The sequence below is a fragment of the Fringilla coelebs genome, assembly GCF_963513975.1.
Source record: "Fringilla coelebs genome assembly, chromosome: 17".
Taxonomy (NCBI): Eukaryota; Metazoa; Chordata; class Aves; order Passeriformes; family Fringillidae; genus Fringilla; species Fringilla coelebs.
In genome coordinates, this window is record NC_140043.1 from 10,113,046 (window position 1) to 10,137,572 (window position 24,527).

Sequence of the window (24,527 nt, forward strand, 5' to 3'; positions counted from 1 at the left end):
CGTGGGATCTCCCGGCTCCAGCCGAGATGACTAAAATGTAAATCCTCACACTCCCAGCATGCAGGAAACTGATGTAGGAAAAGGGATGTGATGATTTGTTCGTTTTGTACGTCTGAGCCCAACACTCTTTCCCCAACAATGCACCTTGCCACCCACCTCAATATTTGATAAAAGTTACACAGGAGCACCTGTGATTGATGCTCCTCCTCGCACAGTGCTCTCTGGATAACGTGTGGTGGTACTGAGGCATCAATTATCTTCAGCACAAGCACAGCTCCATTAGCAGGCCTGCAGCCTGCTCCTTTTGATAAGGTTCACTCTGTGCATTTATCAACAAAATGGGGATAACCAGCAGGACACGGAGTCTGCAGCTTTTAACTCTGTTAGGACAGAGATGACGTTCACATCTCTGCATGCACCATCAACCAGAGCATCCTGTCTGCTGGGGTTTATTCCTCTGGAAGAGGAAGGCAGTTTCTCTGATTTTATCTCTTTTGGCTCTATTCACATGCTCCAGAACTCTCTTTTTAGAGGTGCAAGTATGGCCCAGGGACAGGGCAAAGAAACTGCAGAAAAGCAATTGTTTATAGTAATAGGTCTCAAACTTTCTTCATAAACTACACAAAGAGAGACTTTTGGCTTATTAATAGCAGTAAATCTCCAAGTCCAATAGGCTTCAGTTAATGAATATTGATTATGATAGTGCTGGAAAAAGCTAGTGTCAGTTGAACTGAGATCCTGTAGCCCTTCTTGCCCGAGCAGGGCTGTAAATTAATTGAGAGCTTGTTTTTCAAAATTAGGTAGAGGAAAACACAGGGGTTATGGCTGCACTGTAGCTCTCACTATCTCAGGGATGTGAAACCACCTTAATGCTAAGAGCAGCACTCATTTACAGATGTAAATTTGCACTTCCCTCTATCTCCCAATGAATACCTTAAAGGTAAGACTCTAAGCTGATTAACACATTGTGGCCACTTCAACCCTTTGACTCCCCAGATAAATCACATCATGCTCTTGCTGAGCATCCTATTTTGCAGCCAGGGTGGGATGACTTTGAATAGAAGCTCAGGAAAATAAACCAAGGGCAGTCCATTGAGTCAGAGACCTTATTGTTACCCTCTGGTGGGGGACCAAGGCAGCGATGGGTGGGGAGGCTGCAGGATAATGTCAATGTTTTTGTAAAACTGCATTTTATGCTCACTGAAATAGTCCAACAACAACAAAAACCCCCAGAGCAGGCCTCTCCCTCCTCCCCACATCTGATAAAAACCAAATAATAACAGGAGTGACTTATGCACTCGCTGCCTGGTACTTCAATCTGGCCTTCCAGTTAATACACCCATGATTAAAGCATCTATAATCTACAGTCTGTGGAGACCTGTAGAGCAGGAGCAGCAGCAGGTGTGCAGCCTGATAAGGCTTGCTCACTCTGTGCAGATGAAACTTTCAATATTTATAACCGCTGATTTTTTTTCTCGATGCTTCCTATTTGAGGGGAAAGGGGTGAAAGTTGAAAGATAAAACCTTGATGAAAGACCAGGTGGAATGTTTTTCCAAGGACAGGCAGGGGCTTAAAGCTATCTGCACCTAAGAGCTGGTTTAAAAATGCTGCTCAGGTAAGAGCAGCATCAGAGCTGGGGGAGTCTGCGGAAGACCTTCAAGGCTTGTCTGAAGTGCACCCAGGCTTTCAGCTGTAAGCTCCTCTGAGCTGTCTGTGGTTTGATTGTCTGCACCAAGCACAGTGGGACTGCGCTGGGGCTGCCAGGCATCATCACAAAATAATTAAGTCACTCCAGGTCAGTGGCAGATACTTCAAGTACGGCGTTAACAGCATTTCCAGCTCAGCACTGAAATGTGCTGAGGAATCTGCAAACACCCTGTGTCAGCCTGAGCCTCTGCCTCAGTGTCAGCAGGAGCTGCCACGGGCAGCACGTGGGCACCACACATTCCCAGCACACTGGGAATGCCCTGGAAAACATGAATTGCATCCTGCTCCAATGCAGGCACTGCTCACTGCAGTGTGGCATCCACAGCTGGTGGAGCGCTGGAGATGCCGGTGTCTTTGCAGTTCTCCTCTTGAAAAACACAGGGATTTCAATTTCCTTTTTTTCCATTTCCTTTTTTTCCATTTCCTTTCCATGGCATGCCTTTTCCTGGTGCTTGGATAATGCTTTAGGCTGTGGTCATTTGGTGTCACGTACAAGGATTTCCCCACAGGTAGCACAGGGCCACATCACAAGGCAGGAGCTGCTGCTTTCCAACATTCCCCACCAAATCCATCTGCCCCTCCTGCAGGGTGTCCCTGTTTGGTGCCAGGAGACCCCAGAAGGACAGACAGGGACACAGGTCACACAGCCCTGAGGACACTGTTTACCCTCTGTCCATGTAGAAGAACACAACCAAATATCCTCATTTTCAGCACTCTGAGATGTGGATTTGGTGGTTTAATATTTGTGTTTTCAAAAAGAACCCAACACTCCTGAGTGTCAATATAATCACAGAAGGGAATGACACTGCCCACCAGCAATTACAGATATAATTGGGGCCAACATGAATAAAACAAAACTATCAGAGAAAGCCATTCAACACAGACATTCATCCTTTCAAATATAGTCATTAATTTCACCTGAGATGATACACTGCCCTCTTTCAAAGCGAGCCATGTGGTTCTCATTGCTGCAGCAGAGCAAGATGTTTACCAAACACATACAGACAGAACCTCATGACAAAGGGAGATACATCTTAGAGATGAAATGCAAGGCTTGGGTGAACTTGAACTGAGGCTTCTCAAGTGAACAGTTCCATCTCAACCTTTCTGCCTTCCCACCTCAGACACCAGAAGCCAAAGAAAGAAGAAAAGCAGGCTGGCCAGGGAGGAGGCAGCATTGCCCTTTCACCAGAGAAGAAAGAGACTTCCAAAGAAAAAGAGGAGAAATATCAATTCTCAGAAACACCCCATCTGAATTCAAAAGGAAAAAAAAAAAGACGTAGAGCTCTACACTGTGAGGACACGTCCACTGTTTGGAAAGCATGAAAAAACTGGATGAAGAAAATGTAACACTTCAGTGTCTCCAAGACAGCTGCAGTTTTCCTTGACTTAACCAGACTTGGCTGCCAGAAATTGGATTTTTTTTTTGGCCTCTGCTTTCTTTATTGTAATGTACTCTTCCACAAAATATGATTTCAAATTATGCAGAGTTTAAATCTAAGGAGGTAACATTAAGTTGTTGAAAATGAGTTTTAAAAGTCCTGAGTTCATCTGTGCTGTTAATAATGAGTTTATCTCAAACTTAAAACCTCTGGGGGAACCCCATGAAATGGAATTTGTGCATGACTTCTGGAAGTATATGAAAAATTAACAAAAGCATCCAGTAGCAGTTGAGTTAAAAAGTTATTAGCCCCTGGATACACTCTGGCCAGAGCTCCTAAAACACATGCAGGCTGCAAGCAAAACCACACGAGCTGCTTATCATTCTGAAGCAAAACTCAAGGATTAGCCTCCCACTGCACATCAGCTGGCCTCCCTGCTACAGCAGGCACCAGGATTATGTTCACTTCCAAAGCTCATGAGCATTTGGAATCCAGCAACCTCAGTGCATGAGATGGATGTAGAGGAAGGAACACCAGCAACATTTCCTAGATGGATTTACTGAGCACCTTCTGAGTTGTTAGACAAACCAGTTTCAATGCCTTGAATGTGGGAGTGCTGAGTACAAGATAAACATCCCTCTCAAGATGAGTTTAAAAATGCATATAAAAATATAATTATAACACATCAGGTGTTTACACTTGTGTATTGAAGAGATTTATTACAAACAGGCTGTCAGCTCTCAAATAAAAGTAAAACATCTGAAAAATAAGAGCAGTCAGAGAATGAAATTCCCCTCAGTCCCATGGAACAGCAGTGAGATGTCTGTTGAGGCAGCCCCTGGTCACAGGTAGCCCCAGCAGTTCTGGGGGAAGGACTGGGATCCCAGCCATGAGAAGTCCAGAAACCCTTGTTCTGAGGAGAAATCCCTTCCAAATACCAGGTGGCAGTATGCAAGAGTGAGGAACACAGCAGAGTCCATCCAGGGGCAGTGGCAAGGGGCACTGAAGAAGGCTGCAGCTCAAGCAGTGCAGCTCTCCTCACAGGGAAGGGCTGCAGAGCACACGGGAGCTTTCTGTGTGTCCCTAAGATCCAGCTGCTGACAGATGTGCTTTGGAAAGAGATGGCATCAGTCTAAACTGAAGTGCTCTGCAAAAATATCGTTTTTCTTCCCAAACAAACCTCGTACTTGCTCAAACTCCAGGGGCACATCAACAGCCTTTTTCTTTACTTCTCTATCAAAAAGCTACAAAATAAAAACCAGAAAATATTGTCAAAATTCAGTACAGGCTCTTCACCCCAATAACACTGCACACTCTAAAGTCTTAAAACATCCAGCAAAAGAAAAAAGCCAGCCCTGTCACCACTGTTGTTCATGCTGTTATTTAACAGACCATTTTCTTTTTTTGCCCTGGTTCTGGGTAACCAAGTCATTGTAGCTCCCTCCCCAGAGCAAGGTAGATAACAGGACATGGCTGCTGCATCCAGAACCTCCTTTCCTCTGGTTCCAGTCATTCACAAAGGCACAGCAGCATTACCTCAGAAGCTGAGAGCTCCAGGAGCCCTGATATGTCATCCTCCATTTCAGACAGGGACTGGTTCAGGACAGCAGCTGCCTTGGCCACATCTGGGTGATAATGGTTCTGGAGAGACTGGAGAAGCAAGACAAATGGGAGATCATCTAAAAGTACAGGGTAACACACATCCATCTGCACTCCCACACAGGAGTCTGCCCATTTGTTGGTCAGATCTCCAGTGACCACCAAATTCCATCAGTTCCACGTTTGCTGCACCATGCTACTACAGAGCTTCAAGAAATCCTCATTTCAGGCATCTTTCAAATATGTCAAAGGCTCTTCTCACATGGACACATCCAGCTCAAGACAAATTCACCCACAGGCCATGCCTACAGTGCATAACCCAATTCTGCCACCTCACAGTGCCCTCATGCCACGCCCAAGCTCCAGCTCTCCAGAATTCCAGCTCTTGCACATCATCCTTCTTGCTGCTTCAGCCTCCTACACAAACCCCTCATTCATTTCAAGAGGTTAACCTTGCTCTACTCAATTCACTTCCATCAGTGCTCACCAAGTTCCTCTCTCCCCTCCAGAGCCTGGTCCATTTGCAGCTATTTAGTCTGTGTCAGCAAGTTCAAATGTGTGCTCACCCACTAACTAGCATACACATCTCTCCAGTGTATGGAATCCTTTGCTAGGACAGAAAATGATGCAGAGTAAAAGAACTCATCTCATTTGCAAGCTATATGTCAAGCAGGTTCTTGTGAGAGGGGCTGTCCACTGCCAACACGTGTCAAGGAAGGAGCAAGGGCGAAAGAAACCCATACCAGACCAAGATGCTCATTTTGGGATGACATACCTGAACCTCCCAGAGAGAGCTCTGCAAAGCCCTGCTTTCAGATGGCTCCTCCTCCTCCATGACATATGGATCTTCTGACATATCTAAGGAAACAGGAGATACACAGCTAACACCTCCTGTGTGATGTACATAAACCCAAAGGGAACACAGCCCCAGAGCAGTGCTGCAGCCAGAGTTGCTCCTTCCCAAGTCATTTATGGTTCCAGGGACAGAACTGACAAATCTTAGCATGACCCAAGAGTCACTGCTGGCAGCACTACAGAACCACGTTACTTTTAAAGAGCAGAGGAAGTAGGGCACTTGGAATAGCTTTGAGTTTAACAGCAGGAGCCTGCTGACCTTTCACAAACCCAAGGGACAGGACAAAGGGATCCTTCCAAACCTCAGAACTGCCATCTCCCCTTGTCCTCTGCAGGAATGCTCCTCTTTATGCTGCCTTAGAAGGCATCAAACAACTCCCCCCTTACCTGCTGGCCCTGCTGGTCTGTGCAGCAGCACCCTGCAGGCGGGGTGCCTGCGGAAGAGGTTGCAGATGAAGGGGAGGATCATGAGCAGAGCCTCAGGAGGGGCCGTGAGCGCCAGCCGCGCCAGCCGCTTGATGAACGCTGCCACCAGGTAGGCTGGCAAGTGCCTGGGGACAGGGGACAGCAGGGAGCAGCCTGTTAGAGCCCTGGCAGGACAGCCAGCAGCCTCAGCCACCCTAACAGCACGTCAGGGGGCTCATCAGGCTGTTCTGGCTGTGGAGTAAAGAGATGCTGTAGGAATCGTGGTGTTTGTGAGGGTCCCCAGGATGAGGTGAGAGATGAGAATCTGACCCCAAGTTCTCAGAAGGCTGATTTAGCATTATATCATAACATAGAATGCCATACTAAAACTATATTAAAGAAAGAGAAAGGATACATCAGAAGGCTTAACAAGAATGAGCAATAAAAACTCGTGACTGACTCAGAGAGTCTGACACAGCAGGCTGTGATTGGTCATTAATTAAAAACAATTCAAGTGTTCGGATAAACAATCTTCAGACCACATTCCAGAGCAGCAAAACATGGAGAAGCTGAGGCTTCTCATCTTTCCAGGAGAAGAATCCTGGGCAAAGAGGATTTTTCAGAAAGTATCAAGGTGACAGGGAATCTCAAGTTTAAGCAGCAATGTGTTGTGTGCTTGCTGGAACAAATTTCTGGGGGAATTTACGTTCAATGCACGAATATAATCTCAGTCACTGTGAGATTCAATCCTGACACGTGGCACCATTGCTAAGCACAGCCCCTGTACACAGCCATTCTCATGGCAAACTTTATTCAGTCCTTTCATAAACTGAGTGCTTGGCCAGGGAACCTTATTTATAGTCTTCTTATGTCATTTTGTGGGTTTAATTAATACACAGGCCATGGTGTTAAATTTACATAACACTTCCAAGCACTGCAGCTGTTAATGGGAACATAAAGCTCCCATGTAGTGTAAATGTGCAGCATAATTATTTTTTTTTAATGGTAAAAATGCAAATTTCTAACAGCAACCACCTCATTTAGGCCCCTTCTTCACATCAGAAGATGAAAAAGACAATTTTCAGTCACTCAGCCTTACTACACATGCAAGGCTCAACAAAGTTACCCACAGGTCTTGTCACTCTCTCCAAAGTACACCAGGACTGCAAGGGGGTTGGATATGAAGTGCCTGGTGCTGTGTTATTGTTGGTTTATTTTATAACATATGACAGCAACTATATGACCAGCTGCCTATCCAGTTTCTTCCCTGTGTACAACGAACTGACAACATCAAGACAGGCTGTCAAACACTTCACATTTCAGTGCTTTATGTCTGCAAAAAGCCATTTATCAACAGCTTTGTAATCTATAAAAAGCCTGCAAATTTTACTTTTCCATTTTTACAAAGACAAGACAGAATATTCATCACTTTCACCCAAAGTGGAGCAGAGATCAAAAACACATCCATAAGCACTTGCAGCTCAAACTCTGATAACTAACTGCAATTCTTCCCTTCTGAAAATCTATGGCTGTAAGGCAAATCTTCAAAAATAGCACATGAAAAATTACACAAGACTACAATAATAGTCTTGGATTCAGTTTTCTCCATGAAAATGTATCTAATCCAGCAGGCACACTGAATACATTAAATCCAGACGTGTGGGAGACTGCTCAAGAACAAAAAAGCAGGAGGAAAACATGTGAGCATACATAATAAAGATGCTACTTACGATGAAGACAAAAACAGATCAGTCAGGTGGAAAAAGCGAGCTCGGTACTTCACGTGATAGATGGAAGGGTCTAACAGACTGTACAGCTTCTTGTAAAAGTCAGGATACTCCCTGTTGAAAAAAAGGAAAAATACAACATCCATTAGAGGTGTAGAGAGGAGCTGTGTTTAATGTTATTGTGCTTTCATTAAGAGCACTCCAGCCCACTGCTGTGCTCTGTTTAGCTCTCTTAGGCTTCCCTCTACAGTCACCACCTGAAACAAACTGCAGGGTGAATTTATGGCTCATGCAGTGCCCAGCCATCTTCAGGGTGTGAAGCCATGTCCAGTGACTGCAAATGGTACAGGATGCAGTGAAAGGGACACCAAAGACCATGGCTTCACTCTGTAATCAGATCAATGGAAATTGATTTTTAAGTGCTGAGCAACCACAGTCTAGAGAACAGACTATTTAGGTTCAGCTGTAAAAGAAATCAGACAGCCAAAAAAGCTCAGCATCCAAACAGCCTGAACCTCTTGTGCAGATTGGCTTTCTCATGGGAGAATTTCAAAGCATGAAGGTGTGGTGAATCCATTTCAATTCCTCTTACATAAAGACATAAATGCAAAAACCTATGTTCCTTTAAACAATATACTCTTTTTACTTACAGATTATGCTGATGAATCAAAATAAACAACCCATTTAGGGCTAGAAGACTGATTGCTCCACCTGTAAGAAAACAAATAATCTTTAAGATTTTTCTATAAAACAATCTTCCCAGAAGGAAAGCAAAACTGAATAGCTGAAATCAGAGCCAGTGTGATGGCTGAAAGGTGAAACAATTTCATCTGCACCCTTCCAGAGACTCCCAAGTTTCTTACAAAGATTGAACTGTAGTTTAGATGACAAATGTTCAACGACTGAGACACAAAATGTGCTGCTCTAATTCCTAAACAAAGTCACACTGGGGAGGCAAAGGTCTGCTCAGAAAGGACATTTCTGCAGGAATCTGTGGATCCTGTGTTTGGATCACCAGCACTGGCTGAACTCCATATTTAAAACACATCACTCTATTCTACTCTTCCCCACAGCCTTAAACATGATTTTCCTTACACACAAGGAGCAATGACATTGACAACACAGGTAAAATCATCTCACTTTCAGGGACAATAGAGTTGACCCTAGCTCTCTAGCTCCATCCCAGCCAAAAGTACAGCTATTCCATCACCCAGGGTGGGGTGCTGCATCCAGCAGAGCTTCCAAGTCCATCTGTCCCATGCTGGAGATGCCAGAAAGGATAAAAGGATAAAAGGATAAAAAGTGTTCTCACTCACCTATGCCATAGGCCACTGTCAAGAAATCCATCATGAGAGTGGGCTCGTTCATGTAAGGCAGGACAGAGTCGTGCAGAATGACAAGAACCTTTTTGTAAAGGCCAGGGGGCAGCTGTGAAGGACAAAACAACACAGAGAAACAAGCACTGCAGGGAGAACTCGGTCAGCAGCAGCAACCTGTGGCTCAAAAAGGCAATGCACAAGCAGAAGGGAATGTGACAGGAAAATAGAGAACAGCTTGCAGCAGCAGTTCCCAAATGGGAGAGTTTACAAGTGACACCAATGAAGTCCATTCAAGAAGCAGGTGCTCACAACTAACAGTGTCATCACTCAGATGGGAAAAACCACCAGGAAAAAGGCTGGGGAAGCTTCAGCTTGTGAGCAGAGGTTGTTATGCTGCAGATCACCCTTATGGGCAGAGATGTTTAAGGTAGGGAAAAAAGGCTGAAGGTAAGGAGAAAAAGCAGGCCAAATCTGAGGTCATGTTTTTTGGCAGAGTGATTCAACAGAAATGGTCACTGGGCTGCTCCCACCCAACACTCAAAACATACTGGGGTCCTACCAGCAGCTTCCTGCAAGGCTGGACACAACTGCTAAGGATCAGCAACCCTTAAATTAAAGAGCAATGCAGATCAGTGGCAGAAGTAGCACTCACCTTGTGCTTCAAAAAAGTCAGCCACATTTTTTGAAACACCTGTTTGTGTGCCTTAAAACAGAATTGCAAACAGTGAGTTAAACACACTGGTACAGATAATGCTCTATTTTAAGCAGACAAAATTTCAATTCTAATGCACCAAATGAACAGTTACCTGCAGCTTTGAAAATTTCAACTCCTCACGGTTATCTAAGAAGAAAGAGAAACCAGATGTTGAGCTTGAAATGGATATTCAAAAAATTAAGATGACCCTTTATAACTTAGCTCTTTGACACACTAAAAACTTGGTCTGAAATACTTAACTTGGTACAAGGCCATAGCAGACCCCCCTGTAGACTGTGGAATGTGGATTTTTAAGACTGTTTAGAATCACACTGATCAAAGAAGAAGAAATTCTTCATCAGCAAACAATAATAAAGTCTTTACACACTAGAAATCTTAACCTGATTTTCCTTTTCACACACAGTTTATCATGCAGAGTTTACTAACCTTGCTTGACCATAAATCTGACCATCTCAGACTCTTTGTTTGGCATGTTAATGGGTGAGATGAGGGAAAATACATTCTGCTGGTAAAAAGGCAGTGGCCTCTGAGGAAAAAAGCATATAAACAAACATGAAGCAAGTTCCACATCAGACAGCAAGATGCTGGGCTTCAATATTGCCCTATTTCCTAGTACTGAATATATTTAGGAAAGAGAAAGAGAAAATGACAACTAAAAACTACATAAATAAACTACACCCTGGTATCTTCTCTGTTGCAGCCTCAGCCTGGAGTACCACGTGTTTATCCAACATGAAACCTATCTCTGCACTTATTCTGGCTTAACAAAACTGGTGGATCCAATGAAGGAAACAGGTTCTTCCTCTGCACCAGAAAAAACAGAATTAAAAGTTCTCTGTGAATCACCCAAGCTGTGAAAATTTGGGTAAAACAGAAGCTAGAGCTTAGACCAGAAACAACAGTATGTGTCTTGAGTAAAGCAGACTTGGCATACTGACACACATAAGAAAAAAAATCAATGCCTACAGTGGGCACCCTAGTCCTCTGGCTTCCAAATATTTCCATATACTACTAACTCCTCCCTGCTCCATACACAAGATACACAACCCAGAGCAGCTCATCCGGAGCCACCCGAGCAGTAACAATTTGTTACCTCCTTTGTCTTTTGCATGACCTGCCCGATGCTGGCAGTGACAGCCTTCATGACAAAGTAGCGCACGTCCTCGTACTCCAGGTACTCCTGAAAGCGGGAGATCAGCAGGGAGGCGTCCTCGGTGGTGGGAAGCAAACCATCAACAACCACCTAACAAAGGGTTTGGAAAGGAAAGCAACAGGTCAGTCTCTCACAGCACTGGAGCACAGAGTGGGAGGCTGAAGGCACATGAGTTCGTGCGCCATCAGGTCACTGACGGGAGGGACTTCTCAGTTCTGCAGCTCACCTTAAGGAGGTCATATGGAAAAGTTAAAGTTCCCTTCCACTCTATTTTGATCAATGGATACTGTCCCTCCAATTCTACAAACTTCATGAGCGTGCAGAGTGCCAACTCCTTTAAAATAAAAAGAAAGCAACATCACCAAAAAACCCCAAAAAACCCCACCTGAACAACACCAGGGGTCAAACCCAAAGGAGACAACTTTCAAGAGGAGAAAGAATGAAGTATTATTTCCTGAGAAAGCTGCATACTCGCTGCTGGTGAGCAGAGGCGAGTCAGAGCATCAGAGCAGTCTTACAGCACTGCCTGCCCTCTCCCACCGAGCCCCAAGGGACCCCCGTGAACCCCCGTGGGTCAGCAGCGGGCTCAGGACCCACCTTGACCTGGAAGCTGTCGTGCCCCATGAGCTCGCCCAGGCAGCCCACGCAGTCCCTGTAGCGGTGCCGCATCCATATCCTGTACTTGTCCTGGGCGCTGTAGCTCTCTGTGAGACAGACAGACAGACAGACACACAGGCTGGGCTCGGGCCGGGCCTGTCCCGGTCAGCGCCGCGGGCCCCGCTCCGTGCTCACCGCCCAGAGAGGCGTCCTGCTCGGGCAGCGGCCCCACGAACAGCTCCCGCCGCTCCAGCAGCGCCCCGAAGAGCCGGCTGCAGGTCCTGGCGGCGCTCACGATGTCCTCCGGCTCCTCCTGGCCCTGGGGAGCAGCGTGTCGGAGCAGCGTGTCAGAGCGGCGGCCCGGCCGCGCTGCCCTCCCTCCCTCAGCCCGCTCCCCCCGCCCGGCCCGGCCCGGCCCGGCCCGCACCGCCAGCGGCTCCAGGAGCTCGAAGACGCGGTTGGCGCTGGAGCGGCTGCCCAGCACGGCCTCCAGGCAGGCGGCCAGCGCGGCCTCCCGCGCCATGCTCGCAGCGCAGGACGGAGGAGGAGCCGCGGCCGCTCCGCCCGCAGGCGGGGCCGGCAGCGGGCGGGGATCGGGATGGCGATGGGCAATGGGGATGGGGATCGGTCCCTCCCGCCACCCACACCGCCCCTCCCGTAACCCGCCCTGGTACAGAAGGCAGGGCGAGGCGGCGGTATAAAAATGTACACTTTATTACACCTTCAGGTAGGATACAGCACTATTCCTTATCATCCTACTGGGTCGAGTACAAATGTTCATCACTTATGTACAGGTTGACTTCCTAACACACTCCTGGGAGAAAGACACATCGAAAGGAAGGAAAAAATAATTAGAAGGGAAAAAAAAATAAAAAAAGATGGTGACTTTTTATCTTTATCAACTGACCTAAACAAGAAACAATCGCCTCTTTAAGACACCAAATCAGACCAGCACAACGACGTAGCCAACAGCTCTCCCACTGCTGGAACTGTTCCCCCCCACCCCGACCTTCATGCACATCATAAAAGCTAAACACTTAAAAGTAAACCTGGGGCTACCTAAGCAATATTTTTGGATGAGCAAGGCTATACTGTACACAGTGTCACTATCCATTACCACTGCATCTGCTTTGCATTTTAAACTACTCTGCTGTCAGCAGTGCCAGCTCCCTGGCTGGCAGTGAAGTCTAGGGGATGGCACAAACCAGGGGTTAGCAGGGTCAGGGGAATACTACTGCATGCAAAAAACAGCTTAAAAAAAAAAACAAAATGCCCTTGTATTTGTACACCTGAGGGTCCAAGGAAAAAAGTATGCAGGACAAAAGAGGTATAAAATAAAAAAATCAAGAACATTGCCTGAGCCAATGTTACATTTGTGATCTGAACAGAATTGGCTGTACCTATCCCAACTAACACAGAGGAGCTGGCTGAGAATTCTTTCTTGTTTAAGCCATGTGGATTGCCAGGTACCAACAAGTGCGGACATACAGAGGTAAAAACAAAATATATGCTTTCCTTGCCCTTAAATAGGCTCCTTTCCTAAAAGAGTAAAAAGATCACAGAATGAAAAAATAATTTTAAAACCATCTCAGAAAAGGAATGTTGTAATTTTGTCTGGATTTTACATGTTGTGCAGTTTTATGGCCAAAGTAAAATAAATCCCTTCAAGCCACCATGGGCTTTTTGATTCCTCACTCAGTGCTGTTTGCAAAGTCTGTTATTCATTGTATGCAAGAAAAGTAAAGAAACCCCCCACAGTTCTATGCAGCTTTTTGCTTTTTTTTTTTTTTCTCCATAACAATAAGGCAAACTGATTTGGAGGAAGAGGCCACGCTCTATTCACATCCAAAATACCCACCTGAAGATACATTCATTGTTAGCTTTAGTAAAAGAATAGTACAAAAGTTAGATCTTACTCTTTACACAGTTGAAGAATTAAGTCTTAGATTTAATTTCACTATTCTCCCCTTCCCCCAGCCCCCCACCCCCTAAGCTGAAAGCCGTGTAAAAAGTACTGAACATTTAAACATGTTGCAAGAGCAGAATGAAAGTGAGAGATTAGATTTTATCAGCTGGAGATTTTTTGTGACAGAAGTCCCATGAGAAACAGATATGGATCATCTGTTTAGCTGTATCTACTGAACAATTCTCTTACAAAAAAAGAAAATGGGCTACACTTTAATACACATTTACTATCAACACAGTATTTACTCAGCTCATGCCTAAAATATCCATTATTTTGAAGTGAAATACGAGAATGAGCACACAGGTTGGGTGATTCAGTAAACTGTACACAAAAACTACTAACAAACATTTTAAAAGACTTACAAAAATGGAGAATGAAATCTTTTTTTTTTTCCTTTTTAATTACATATACTTACAGGTTTTCACATTTATTGGCTAAACTTTGCAGGGAGCACTACAAGCCTGTATTAGATCTTCCAGGGGTGTTCACCACAGGGAAGAACAACACAGAGCTTTTGTAGAGATGGAAAATACTGTGCTGTATGAACTGTGCCTGATTCTTTGTGTGGCTTCACTGTGGGTACTGAGCACACACTGAACTACAGCAAGGAGCTGCACATGGCCACAGGCAGGTGTGGTGTTCTAACACAGACGGATTTTACTGACATTTATGGCAGATCACCATTTCACTTTTGAGAAGCTGGGCAGAATTTCAACCTAAGTAATGCTTGCTTTATGTGGTTTAAATGAGCACAGAGAACACAGGCAGAATGCATCTTGTACAGAGTTTGAGTGCTAAACAGTTGCTAATACACTGAAGTTACATGTGAGTTTTCATGTTTAAATGTTCGCCAGCAAGAAACCTTTTGCTACAAAAAGAAAAAAATAAAATAGAGGTGTTTTGTCTTCATTTGGATGTTTGGAGTAGCTTCTCACTTGTCTCAGCAAACACAAAGTACTGTGTTCCTCTGTTATTGCAATAGTTCAACTTGGTTTAGTCGGTGCCTTTAGTCTGACAGTCGGTGTCCTCATCTGTACTTTTGCTTGCTGACTCTGGGCTTCAGGTGCTGCTGGTGTCTGGGCTGGGTTCTGTACACCTGGAGCCTGGACCTGGGGAGAGGCTGTGGTCACAACCTGCTGCTGGATCAGTTTCTGCTGCACCACCTGAGCAGTAGCAGTGGTTGCAGGGATCACCTGAACCTGCTGTTGACCTGCCGTCGTCTGAGAAAGGGTCACAGTTTGGGGCTGAGCTTGTACCTGCACATCAGGAGGAAAAGGCAATTACAAAATGGTTTGGCATTAAACTGAGCAGTCCTGACATTTCTGCTCTACAGAAGGAATCCTCCTTCCTTAGGTATTTGCTCTCCTAACTGACGAACATCCCATTGTCTGAGATGTTTGTAAGTTAAGAGAGCAAATACCTAAGGAAGGAGGAACAGAGGCTCTGTGGTTTCACTGAGAAACACCATTTGTCACATTTTCTAGAGCCTTATAAATAGGAACTAGGAGCCAAGATGCCTGTAACTCAGGTCTCTGCAGTGCAAATCCAAGGGCATGCCCTCAGATACATTCAGAAGGCAGATGAAAGGTACAGGAACCCTACCAGACATATAGGAAAATTCCTGTACTGCAGAAGTGAAGGAGCAGGGAAAAGAACAGAGGGACAGCCAGAGGACCAAAGAGGTTAAAATGCTGACTCTGCACCCATATTGTGACAATAAATACAGCCACTGAGGCTGCCCCCAGTCTCTGCCATTTCCCTTTCAGACTACAGCTGCCATTCTCTATTGCCAATTTATGGCAGAATAGTTTGAACTCCATCCAGATATCTAATTTTCATAGCTCTCCCCAGAGCAAGGGAGAAAAAAAAATCAACATCTCCTTGTTCAGAGGACAAGGTAATGAAAACTGAGCAGCTTCAGCTGCCTTTGTCAGATGCAGAAGCCAAACAAAGCTACAAGGACTTCTCCAGAGGAAAAATTACCTCCTGAATGATGCAAAAGGATTCCAGGGGGAAGCATTAAAAATGCAGATAAAAAGAATGCCACATACCCATAAAGACCATAGTTTAAAAAATACTTACCATGGCCTAAACCTACTGCCACTGAAGTCACTGGTGTACATGGGAGGGAAACTATTTCTCTTTTTGCCACAGACTCCAACAGTTATGCCACCATCGATGACTTTTGAAAATTATTTAGAAGCTCTTCCTGACTACAGAGGGCAACTCAAGTTGTGTTGACTGATGAGGTCTCTACTTCCTGCTGTCTACTTTGCCCTTGAAGCACTCACATCTGAGGTGGTTATCAGACAGCTTTATCACCATTTTGAGATAAGAGTCACAGATTTTATTCTGCACTAAAACACTGCACTGTGAACTGTGGCAGATTAAGAACTGACTGGCCCAGATTTTTGTGCACCAAAGGCAAGAACTTCATTCACCCTCCAAAGCTAAATCACTCCTGCCAACCAACTGCCTAAGTTAGGCCTGTTGCTAATGATCTGGATGACATTGTTCTGAACAGTGTTAATTAAACTGCCTGGTCATTAGGGGAGGGGAACCAAACCACCTGAGTTCTCCTGCCCAAGCCCTGTCTGCTACCAGCACACATTTGGAACAGCTACCACACCATTCTGCCTTCTGCAGAGCACTTGGCACAGCTCTATGAACTGACACAAAACAACTTGTAACCTTCAATTTGTCCTAAATTTTGTGGAAAAAGCTCAGATGGTGCTCATTAGTTCAATTGTTTGCTATATTGACTATATATCACCAGAAACCAATTTTTAAACAGTCTTTCAGCTCCAGAAAACACTTTAAAAATATATTTTACAGTTTATCTACAGTGATGAACAAACATTGCTACATCTATGAAAGTTTTAGACCAGAGAATATACCTCAGCTGATTCAGTATTCAAGACTTATTTTTATAGAAAGACACTTGCTATATCCTTCAAAAATACTACCTATGCCACACATAATGTGAAAAATACACACATTCCAAAAAAATGAGCTTTTCTAAAGATCATGTTTCTAGTGCTATATTTGACAAGAGCAAAACCTACCTGTTGGGAAACTGAAACCATCTGCTGAATGTTGGCAACAGTAGCCTGTTGCTGGACCACTTGTGGGAGTTTTGCAACCTGTAGTGATATGAAATAAAGAAAGATTGGATCAAAATAAAAAGCTGCTGATAGCAGCGAAACACCAACGCCTGTTCATGATAAGTTACAGCTTGGCATTTTCAGTGAGGCTGAATGTTTATGAAACATTTTAGATCTGTGAAAAGAAGAACTTAGCTAGGGGAGGAAGAGAAATATTTTCAATTTTAACTACAACAGAGTCATTTCCTCCCAACTACCTAGAAAACTGAAGGAAGCACATGAGTTCTAACAGGTTCCATTATCTGGGATATATTTTTGAAAGAGTAAGGTTTCCAATTCCTAACCTCCTTCTTTTTCCTTGGTTAGGCTGATCCTGTTATGCAGGAAAGAAAGTATGTGAGTCACCTACTCTAGGCTACCACATTAGGCTCTGAGGCAGCACCAGTAACAGGAAAAACTCTGGTTGAATTTTCCTTACTAAATACAGTATGGAATCACTTGCCTAATAAAAAGGACTTGCTGTAAGGCCACATATGCAGCACGAGTGAATTTTATTGAAAAGTCAATTTAAATGAATGTGTGACTAGAATTAAAATGAGTGGGTGCTGAATTCTACCTCACCTGTTGTTTTTACAATTCTCCAGTCCCAGTACAGTTTAAAGGTGAAAACCTGTGTTACCTGTACCTGAATCTGGGCCTGCACTTGCTGGGTTCCACCTGGTTTCTGGGTTTGGGAAATTGGAGTTGTTAAGAACTGTGTTTTAATGGCAGGCTGTGTAGCATAAGTTACTTTTTGCTGCTGTGAAGTCTGCTGTTGGGTCTGGACCGTGACCTGTTGAGCATTTATCTGCACAAGAGAAAAAAAAGGCAGCAATGACTACAAAAGATAAGTGTATTTTAAATAACAGGTATGTGGGGAAAAAACGATTAATAACATTTAATTACTGAAAAAAAAAGCAATAAAAAAATGAGCACTAGATGAAAGCCTTCATACATTTACACAAGTATTCAGAATTAAAGTATTTAATGAAGAGTTTCTCTCTTACACACAACACTCACGTAACAACAGACTTACTAAAAACTACCAAACTATCAACCACTTCACAGAAAAAAAATTAAGCACCTGAGAACCTGTTCTCTATACCTAAGATTCACCCCTAGAAATCCTGACTGACTCTCTGGGAGTGTCCTGGTCATCCAGAGCCACTGCACAAGTTAATAGGAGAACAGACAACGGTACCTTTTGCTGCACAGTAGCTTGGCCCTGTGCAACCTGGGGCTGGATGGCTTTCTGCTGCTGTGCTGCTTGGTGGTGCTTGAGTTTCAGCAGTTGTTGGACATGTAGTGGCTGTGCAACTACTGTCTGGCCTCCTGAAAATTACAGAAATAATTAGAACTGTAAGAGTCTTCGGTTTATTGCCTTGTCCCAGTAATCACACCTTGCACACACAGATTCTGCTTTAACAGACTTATACATCTGCACAGATTTGAGCACTAACAACCCACTGATTTTAATGGGAATGAGACATGATTTTGAAAGTAGAGAAAATTTCTTATCCAAGGGCATGAGTAAGGTAATTTTTTTTTCTAATCTTCCTACAAGAAAAAAATTGCCTATACTATAGGAGACTGCTATGAAATACAATTCTTCCCATATCCAACTTGCATTCACATACCTGCTGCTTTCTGTGGCTGCCCAATGGCAACACTAATGCCTGCCACAGTCACAGGGAGTGTGGTGACTCCTGCAGATGACACAACAGCAGCTGGAACAGACACCACTGGAGGCTTTGCCAGAGCAACCTGTGCTGCTTGTGGAGTCTGGGCCTGGATCTGTCCTTGTGCTTGGAGCTGGGAAGCAGGAACACGAGTCTAAGCAATAAGGAATGAAGATTATTGTACCAGCACAGAAAGATTTGCTGCATATAACAGGTGATTACAAAGTGATAGCTGTAAATGTTTCTATCCTGTACAGTGACACAATTCAGAGATGGTATCAATGGGTAAATACAATGTAAAGCTATTTATGTTACAGCTGTTCCTTCTGAACTGCCAGAGCAATGCAAAGGGCACTTGTGAGTGTGAATGAGCAGTGCCCAGTTCATTTAAACCAGCCAAGAGGGAGATGTTTGAGACAGTTTTTGCCAAGTCAAAGCCAACTCACCAGGCGTGCCACTTGCAGGTTGGTGACCGTGGTGCCCGTGAGGACAGCGCCAGGACGAGGGGCTGTCACAGCAGTGAGCTGCTGGGTTTGCTGCTGCTGCTGCACTTGCACTTGTGCTGTTTGCTGCTGTGCCCCTTGCTGTGTCTGCTGTGCTGCCTGCTGCTGGGGGAGCTGCAGCTTCTGCTTCTGCAACTTGATCAGCTGCTCCTGCAAAAATCAAACACCTCCATCATTTCCAATGGTTTACGTTACAGGAGAAAAATGGAGATGAATCCAAAGCTAAAAATGAGAAACATTCTGTACCAGACTAGAGCTAAGATCAAGTGTCTAAAATGTAACTCTTTTACACAATGGCTTCCAGTGAGCAACAGTAAGTGCTTTCCATCCTGCCCTACTCTACTATTGAAAGTGCTGTCAGACTCACTGCCCGCATGAAATTTTAGTAGCATGAAATTTAAGAGGGAAATACATCTCACTGTAGCCTAAGAAAACAGGACACAACACACACTGCTAAGGAAGCTTACAGCAAGGACAGCAATGTGCTATGTTACTTCATGAGTGGTTCCTCACCTGTGACAGTTTCCCTACAGTTTTTATTTGAGCTGGAGACTGGGCTTGTGCCTGAGCCTGGATCTGTGGGACCTGCACCTGAGCAGCCTGCTGCTGCTGTTGCCTCAGAAGCTGGAAGTGAGCAGGGGTGATGGTTTTGCCTGACAGCTGGACTGTTGGTGTAGCTGTGAATAAAGAAGAAACAAAATGTTATGACAAATACTTTTCAAGATTCAGTTTAACTCATGAATTTCACCTGGGAAGTTGAGCTGTTAAATGCTAATTTTTCTGCTCCAGCACACTTTGTGGATTTACTACATGTAAGAACACACTGTGACGAGCATGATGTAAAAGCAGAGTAGATCATAAAATAGAAGGCCTTTCTTCACAATGGTTTTTAGTCAAGACAGTCAATTTTAATATTTTACTGTTAGATTGTTAGTAATATTTTTAAATTGCAATGCCTAGGGCCAAGCTCTCTATTGCCATACTTTACACAGAAATACTGGAGATAAATGTCACCTGAGCACCAACAATAAAGCAAGTTAAAAATCATAGCCCTGTTTAATTGCATCCCAGACTTCCAATATTGTGGGGCTGCAGTGGTGCATCATCAGGAATTCTGGGGCCCTTTGTGCACTACTGGAAAAAGTCCCTGAACACAGGATTGTTGCCACATTTCTCTTCACAGAGAAAAGCAAGGCAAAATTCTTCCCAAGAACATTTCTGGGTTGCATATTCTCTGAACCTCAGAGAATGATCAAAACAATTCTTATCTCATTTGCTGCGCCTGTGCTTGTGCAAAAGTAGAATGCAATGTGGAGACTGTTTACCCAAAGTGATGGTGTTTTGTTTCCTTGGCCTATGAGGTGTGTGTGTCGGGGACTGTGGGCTGACAGTCATGACATTCTGTGCAGTGGAGTGCAGTTGGGTGCTGGGCAGATTCAGTTTAGATGTAATGTAATACAGTATTGAATATTATAGTACAATAAAGTAATTAATTGGCCTTCTGATAAGATGGAGTCAGATGCATCATTCTCTCCCCCTCGTCGGAGGCAAAAATACCCACTCCACAGGATCATTACCTGGTGTAACCTGGGTCACCAAAGACCTTGTCTGGGTCTGCACAGGCGTGAGGTTGGTGGTGACCACGGCCGAGGCTGTCACCGATGTCACGGCGCGCACGCCCTGCGTGGAGGCGATGGTCACCAGCTCGGTGGACGCAGCGGGCGCCGCGGCCGCGCGGGGCTGGCTGTGAACCACCTGGGCAGTGGCGGTGCCTCCTGAGCTCTGCAAGGGAACACAGCCATCACTGCTCCCTTCCCAGCCTCACATTCCCCTTCTGGAAATGGAATTGGCCTTCTAGGCAATTTTAAAAAACAAGCGTGAAAAATGCAAAAGAACAAAAGCCCTGAATCTGTCTAACACATCTGTTGGGTGCATCTTAAAATCAGCATGTGGTTAAATCTTTTTCCAACAGGCTGATCACCAAATCCTTCACCCCATTACAGACATTTGATTTTAGTACCTTTCAATACTCTGCTTTATCTTCCATAGTCTTAAACCATTAACATAATAATAAAGATCATAATTAATAAAGCACAAAACAGTTACAGGTTGAAAATGTTAATGAAATAATACATTGCTTTTAGGAGCACTTCCCTATAAACTGTTTTTAACAGTATTAAGCCATTTTTTCTTATAAACCATTCCAGTGTGTTCTGATGTTTTGGTAAGAGAGAGAGGTTTGATAAAGAACCCCAAGACACACATGACATTTGCAAGAAGCAGAATTTCTGACAACATGGAAAGCTAAAGCTATGCTGATAAAACATGCAATCCAGTGTGTCCAGGGACACAACTAGTGACAGGATCTACTCACAGTCAGAGTCCCTGGTATAACAGGTGAGGCCAGACGTTTATTGATGGGCTGGAAGGTGGCAGCAGGGACCCCAGCAACAGTGTTCACAATCACATTTCCACTCACTGTAGCTGAAAGCAAGCCAGGATTAAATGTGAGATTCTGAGAGTGAAAATCCCAATGTCCCCTCACCTCCTATCCCAAGTATAAAGTCTCCTTACCAGTCTGGATGCTCGTTCCTGTCACCGCTGTTTTGATGGTGCCTGCCTAATTAAAAGACAATTAAGGTAACAGTTCAGAAAAACAATAAAAGAAAACTGAGCACGGCTTAACACAATGCTGTATTCCAGAAGTGACAAAATAACAAAAATTCAATGGAACACACAGATATTTCTGCAGTTGTTCATTGATTTTACAGATCACAGCGACTAATGCATACATAAATCAGGATTCTGCCTCACTAATGAGCAACTGTAGACCAGCCAAGTGTGTGGTAAACCCTGGTCACTGGACATCCCTGTTTGCAGAGGAAGGGAGCAACACCCTGGACAACCACTCACACAGGAACATCACTGAGCACTTCATACACAGCAATGCTAGTGGGTCAGAACACATCCTCTGTGTCTTTCTGCAAAAGCTGTGGTACTCTTGCTCTGCAGCAAGCAAAACTGCCTGCACACATTACTATGCAAGCTGGATTGGCCCTAAATACAAAAGCCACAGACCAGTCATCAGACTCATTCAGACTCTAGATTTAGGGAAGACATGAAAACTTTGCACAAAATCACAGTAAAAGCACCATGGTATTTCCTGTAGGATGCATCATTTCACTTGCCTTGCAAAGGTTAATGAATCTTTGGATTTAAAACTCTTTAACTGAGTCATTCTTACAGCTACATTCTCTTTTATTCTCTGTATTCTGCAAGCTCTCTGTACAAATACTTCTCGTTGACCATGTGCATCTATTCACTCAGACTTCATTAAATGAAAGTCTAAAGTGAAAAAGGAAAAGCCATCTTTGCATGGTGTTTTTCCACCTCAGAATGCTAAGATCTGTTGCTACAATGGTACAAATAGTCTTAATAAATCAGAGAACCAAAAGACACCCAGCATAACCAGGGAAAGCAAACAAGAAAAAAATATCTTCAATCTCACTATACTGACCTAAAATTCTCTTTCCAGAGAAAACACAACACAAATACAGCACACACAGAAGAACTGAAGTTACTACATCAGAGGCACCGAGCTCTCCCTTTCTTACCAATACTGCTGTGTTGGCCACAGTAGTGACTGCAGTCTGCACCACTGCCTGTGGCTGCTGAACTACCTGTGCTTGTGCCTGTGCCTGTGGCTGGGCCTGCTGCACGGGGGGCTGCTGGGGGGGCTGCTGGCCCGCCTGGGGCTGCTGGGGCTGGGGGCCCGTCTGCTGCTGGGCCCTCTGTTGCTCCGCCAGCGCCTGCAAGGCAAGGGCACCTTCAGTCTTCAAGCATGGAACAAGCAAGATGTGGTTTTTTTTAAAACAAAACAAAACAACAAGACAAAACCTCTTTATTTCTATCCACAAAACCCCTTTAATTCCAACCAGAGACAGCTCACAAAGCTGCCCTCACTTTTCAAGTCCAAGTTACACAACCTGATTCATTTAAAACTACAAGATGTACTCATGGCTTTATGGCAACTTATCATCCACAAGCAAGGACAAGTAGTTCTTTCTGAATAATATAAGAAAGGAGGTTACAGAATGGTCAAGAATTAAGTAACATTCTTAAATGTTTTAACATCTTTTGCAAAAATATGCTCCTCATTGTTTAAGGGGTCTGAGAGTGACAAGAAGCACAAGGAAAGGTCCCAGTTTGGGCTTTGGTTATCTAAACCCCTGAACAATGTGCAGCTGCTCATAACATCCACTGTATGCCAAACTTCTCCCAGAAGGCAGCTTTGCTCATACCTCATCTGCTGCCTGATTTTTTAATTACTGCAGCCATTTGTGCACAGAGATGGGACCATACCTTTTTCTCTTTGGCAATGCGTTCTGCTCGGAGGGACGCGACTTGAATTGGAGGGAGGGGCTTATCATAGTTGATTCCACTAGAAACAACAATTAGACAAAACACACAATATTTAGAAATAACTGAAACCTAAAAAAAAAAAAAAAAGAAAATAAAAAAGAGCACTTTAATGCAATTTATAACCCCTTCAAGACAGGGAGTGCTTACCTTTCCGCAAGCACTGATGCATGCTTTGGATTTTTCTGGAAAGGATTCATGCCTAGTCTGAAATTGAGAAAAACTGTATTACTGGAGACAGAAAAACTTTAAAAACAATATTTCATTTCACATATTTTAGCATTTGGTGAAGTTTCCATGATATTCCGGCCAGTACTAGAGCCTGCATACAGACAGACATGTAACAAAGACTCAGAGTAAATACTACATAAATACAGAAAAACTGCAGGAAGACACATAGGAAAGAATGTACTACTAAACAGCATAGACAGCAAATTGTCTACAATTCAGGCAAATGGATAGATATAAAGTGTCTAAAAAAAACCCAACTGAATGCAGCTCTGGTCTTAATGACAAAGAGCTAATTCCTGCAGTGAGACTGAAACATGAAATATGGAGATGTTTCCATTAACACAAAACACATAGACAGAGATCAAGAACAGAGAACCAGAGTGCAGAATAACTCTGTGTTTTGAGAGCCATTCAAAACACAGTTTCCAGGAGATCTGTGGTGACAGGAAATCAAATGATCCCAGGTAAACTTACAGAGGTTTGATAGGTGGACTTCTTTTCCCTGCAATCATTTTCATCATCTCAAAATGATTAGTATAAAGCTGTGTGTGGGTTGCCCCCTCATCTTGAGCATAGATCTGATTGGTACGAAGTGGGCGACTGTTTTTAGTCTAAAAAGAGAAAACAAACCAACTTTCAATTGCACACTCACCCAACAGGGCATTTTGTCTATGTTTAAACACAAGGCGCGCTCGTAGATTATTTAAAAACACTCTCCAACATATCTATCACAGACTGGTTCCTGCCTTGTGTCACTGATAACTTACTGTCACACAAAACTCTATGGGAAATATATAAAGAAAGAGCAAAATAAGGAGCAGTTCTCACGGTCACACTGGCATCAGCACTTGGGGACATACAAAATGGCAAACTCTAATTTGAGAAAGAATCTTTGCTTTAGTTTAGATTTTGCAAGTTTAATTCATTACCCAAACCAAGAGCCCATTAGTTTATAGTTATGCATAGCGCACACGTAAGATAATAAAACAAAACCATCACTGCACTGCTCTCCCAACAAAGCTAGGTTAACATCCACACACCATGCCAGTCTAACATTTGGCTTCTCCTAAATAGAAACTGCCAGTCAGGGACAAATCTCCTTAGCAGTCAGAGAATGGGATTACAG

The 24,527-nt window shown here is 44.0% G+C and overlaps 2 protein-coding genes across 10 annotated transcripts in view; both read right to left on the minus strand.

Moving 5' to 3' along the window:
- Positions 1 to 3,824: 3,824 nt before the first annotated feature.
- Positions 3,825 to 12,007, minus strand: NOC4L (nucleolar complex associated 4 homolog). Its single transcript, XM_084216925.1, has 15 exons — positions 11,888 to 12,007; positions 11,656 to 11,779; positions 11,461 to 11,567; positions 11,090 to 11,197; positions 10,804 to 10,953; positions 10,137 to 10,236; positions 9,802 to 9,836; positions 9,648 to 9,698; positions 8,993 to 9,104; positions 8,327 to 8,387; positions 7,680 to 7,790; positions 5,932 to 6,095; positions 5,465 to 5,547; positions 4,627 to 4,740; positions 3,825 to 4,334 (listed from the first exon to the last, which is right to left on the minus strand). Exons 1-15 carry the CDS (start codon positions 11,981 to 11,983, stop codon positions 4,218 to 4,220), a joined length of 1,533 nt encoding a protein of 510 aa, XP_084073051.1. The 5' UTR covers positions 11,984 to 12,007; the 3' UTR covers positions 3,825 to 4,217.
- Positions 12,008 to 13,468: 1,461 nt separating this feature from the next.
- Positions 13,469 to 24,527, minus strand: part of EP400 (E1A binding protein p400) — a 46,172-nt gene continuing 35,113 nt past the window's right edge. For 6 of the 9 annotated variants that reach the window (XM_084217501.1, XM_084217497.1, XM_084217499.1 and 3 more), the window contains 14 exons: positions 23,876 to 24,012; positions 23,321 to 23,377; positions 23,114 to 23,192; positions 22,366 to 22,560; positions 21,326 to 21,371; positions 21,126 to 21,235; positions 20,329 to 20,533; positions 19,265 to 19,428; positions 18,695 to 18,901; positions 18,207 to 18,402; positions 17,771 to 17,901; positions 17,210 to 17,377; positions 16,492 to 16,569; positions 13,469 to 14,682 (listed from right to left, as the gene is read on the minus strand). In XM_084217501.1, coding sequence (XP_084073627.1) covers positions 14,410 to 14,682; positions 16,492 to 16,569; positions 17,210 to 17,377; positions 17,771 to 17,901; positions 18,207 to 18,402; positions 18,695 to 18,901; positions 19,265 to 19,428; positions 20,329 to 20,533; positions 21,126 to 21,235; positions 21,326 to 21,371; positions 22,366 to 22,560; positions 23,114 to 23,192; positions 23,321 to 23,377; positions 23,876 to 24,012 — 2,046 coding nt within the window. In that variant the 3' untranslated portion in view covers positions 13,469 to 14,409. The remainder of the gene's footprint in view (positions 14,683 to 16,491; positions 16,570 to 17,209; positions 17,378 to 17,770; positions 17,902 to 18,206; positions 18,403 to 18,694; positions 18,902 to 19,264; positions 19,429 to 20,328; positions 20,534 to 21,125; positions 21,236 to 21,325; positions 21,372 to 22,365; positions 22,561 to 23,113; positions 23,193 to 23,320; positions 23,378 to 23,875; positions 24,013 to 24,527) is intronic. The other 3 variants (XM_084217500.1, XM_084217498.1, XM_084217496.1) reach the window with 3 other exon arrangements.

Coding starts and splice junctions, on each gene's coding strand:
- NOC4L (XM_084216925.1), bottom strand. CDS start 11,983: ATGGCGCGGGAGGCCGCGCTGGCCGCCTGCCTGGAGGCCGTGCTGGGC. Junction 11,568..11,655: donor GCAGGACGCCTCTCTGGGCG/GTGAGCACGGAG, acceptor TCTGTCTCACAG/AGAGCTACAGCGCCCAGGAC. Junction 4,335..4,626: donor TGGAGCTCTCAGCTTCTGAG/GTAATGCTGCTG, acceptor TTTATTTTGTAG/CTTTTTGATAGAGAAGTAAA.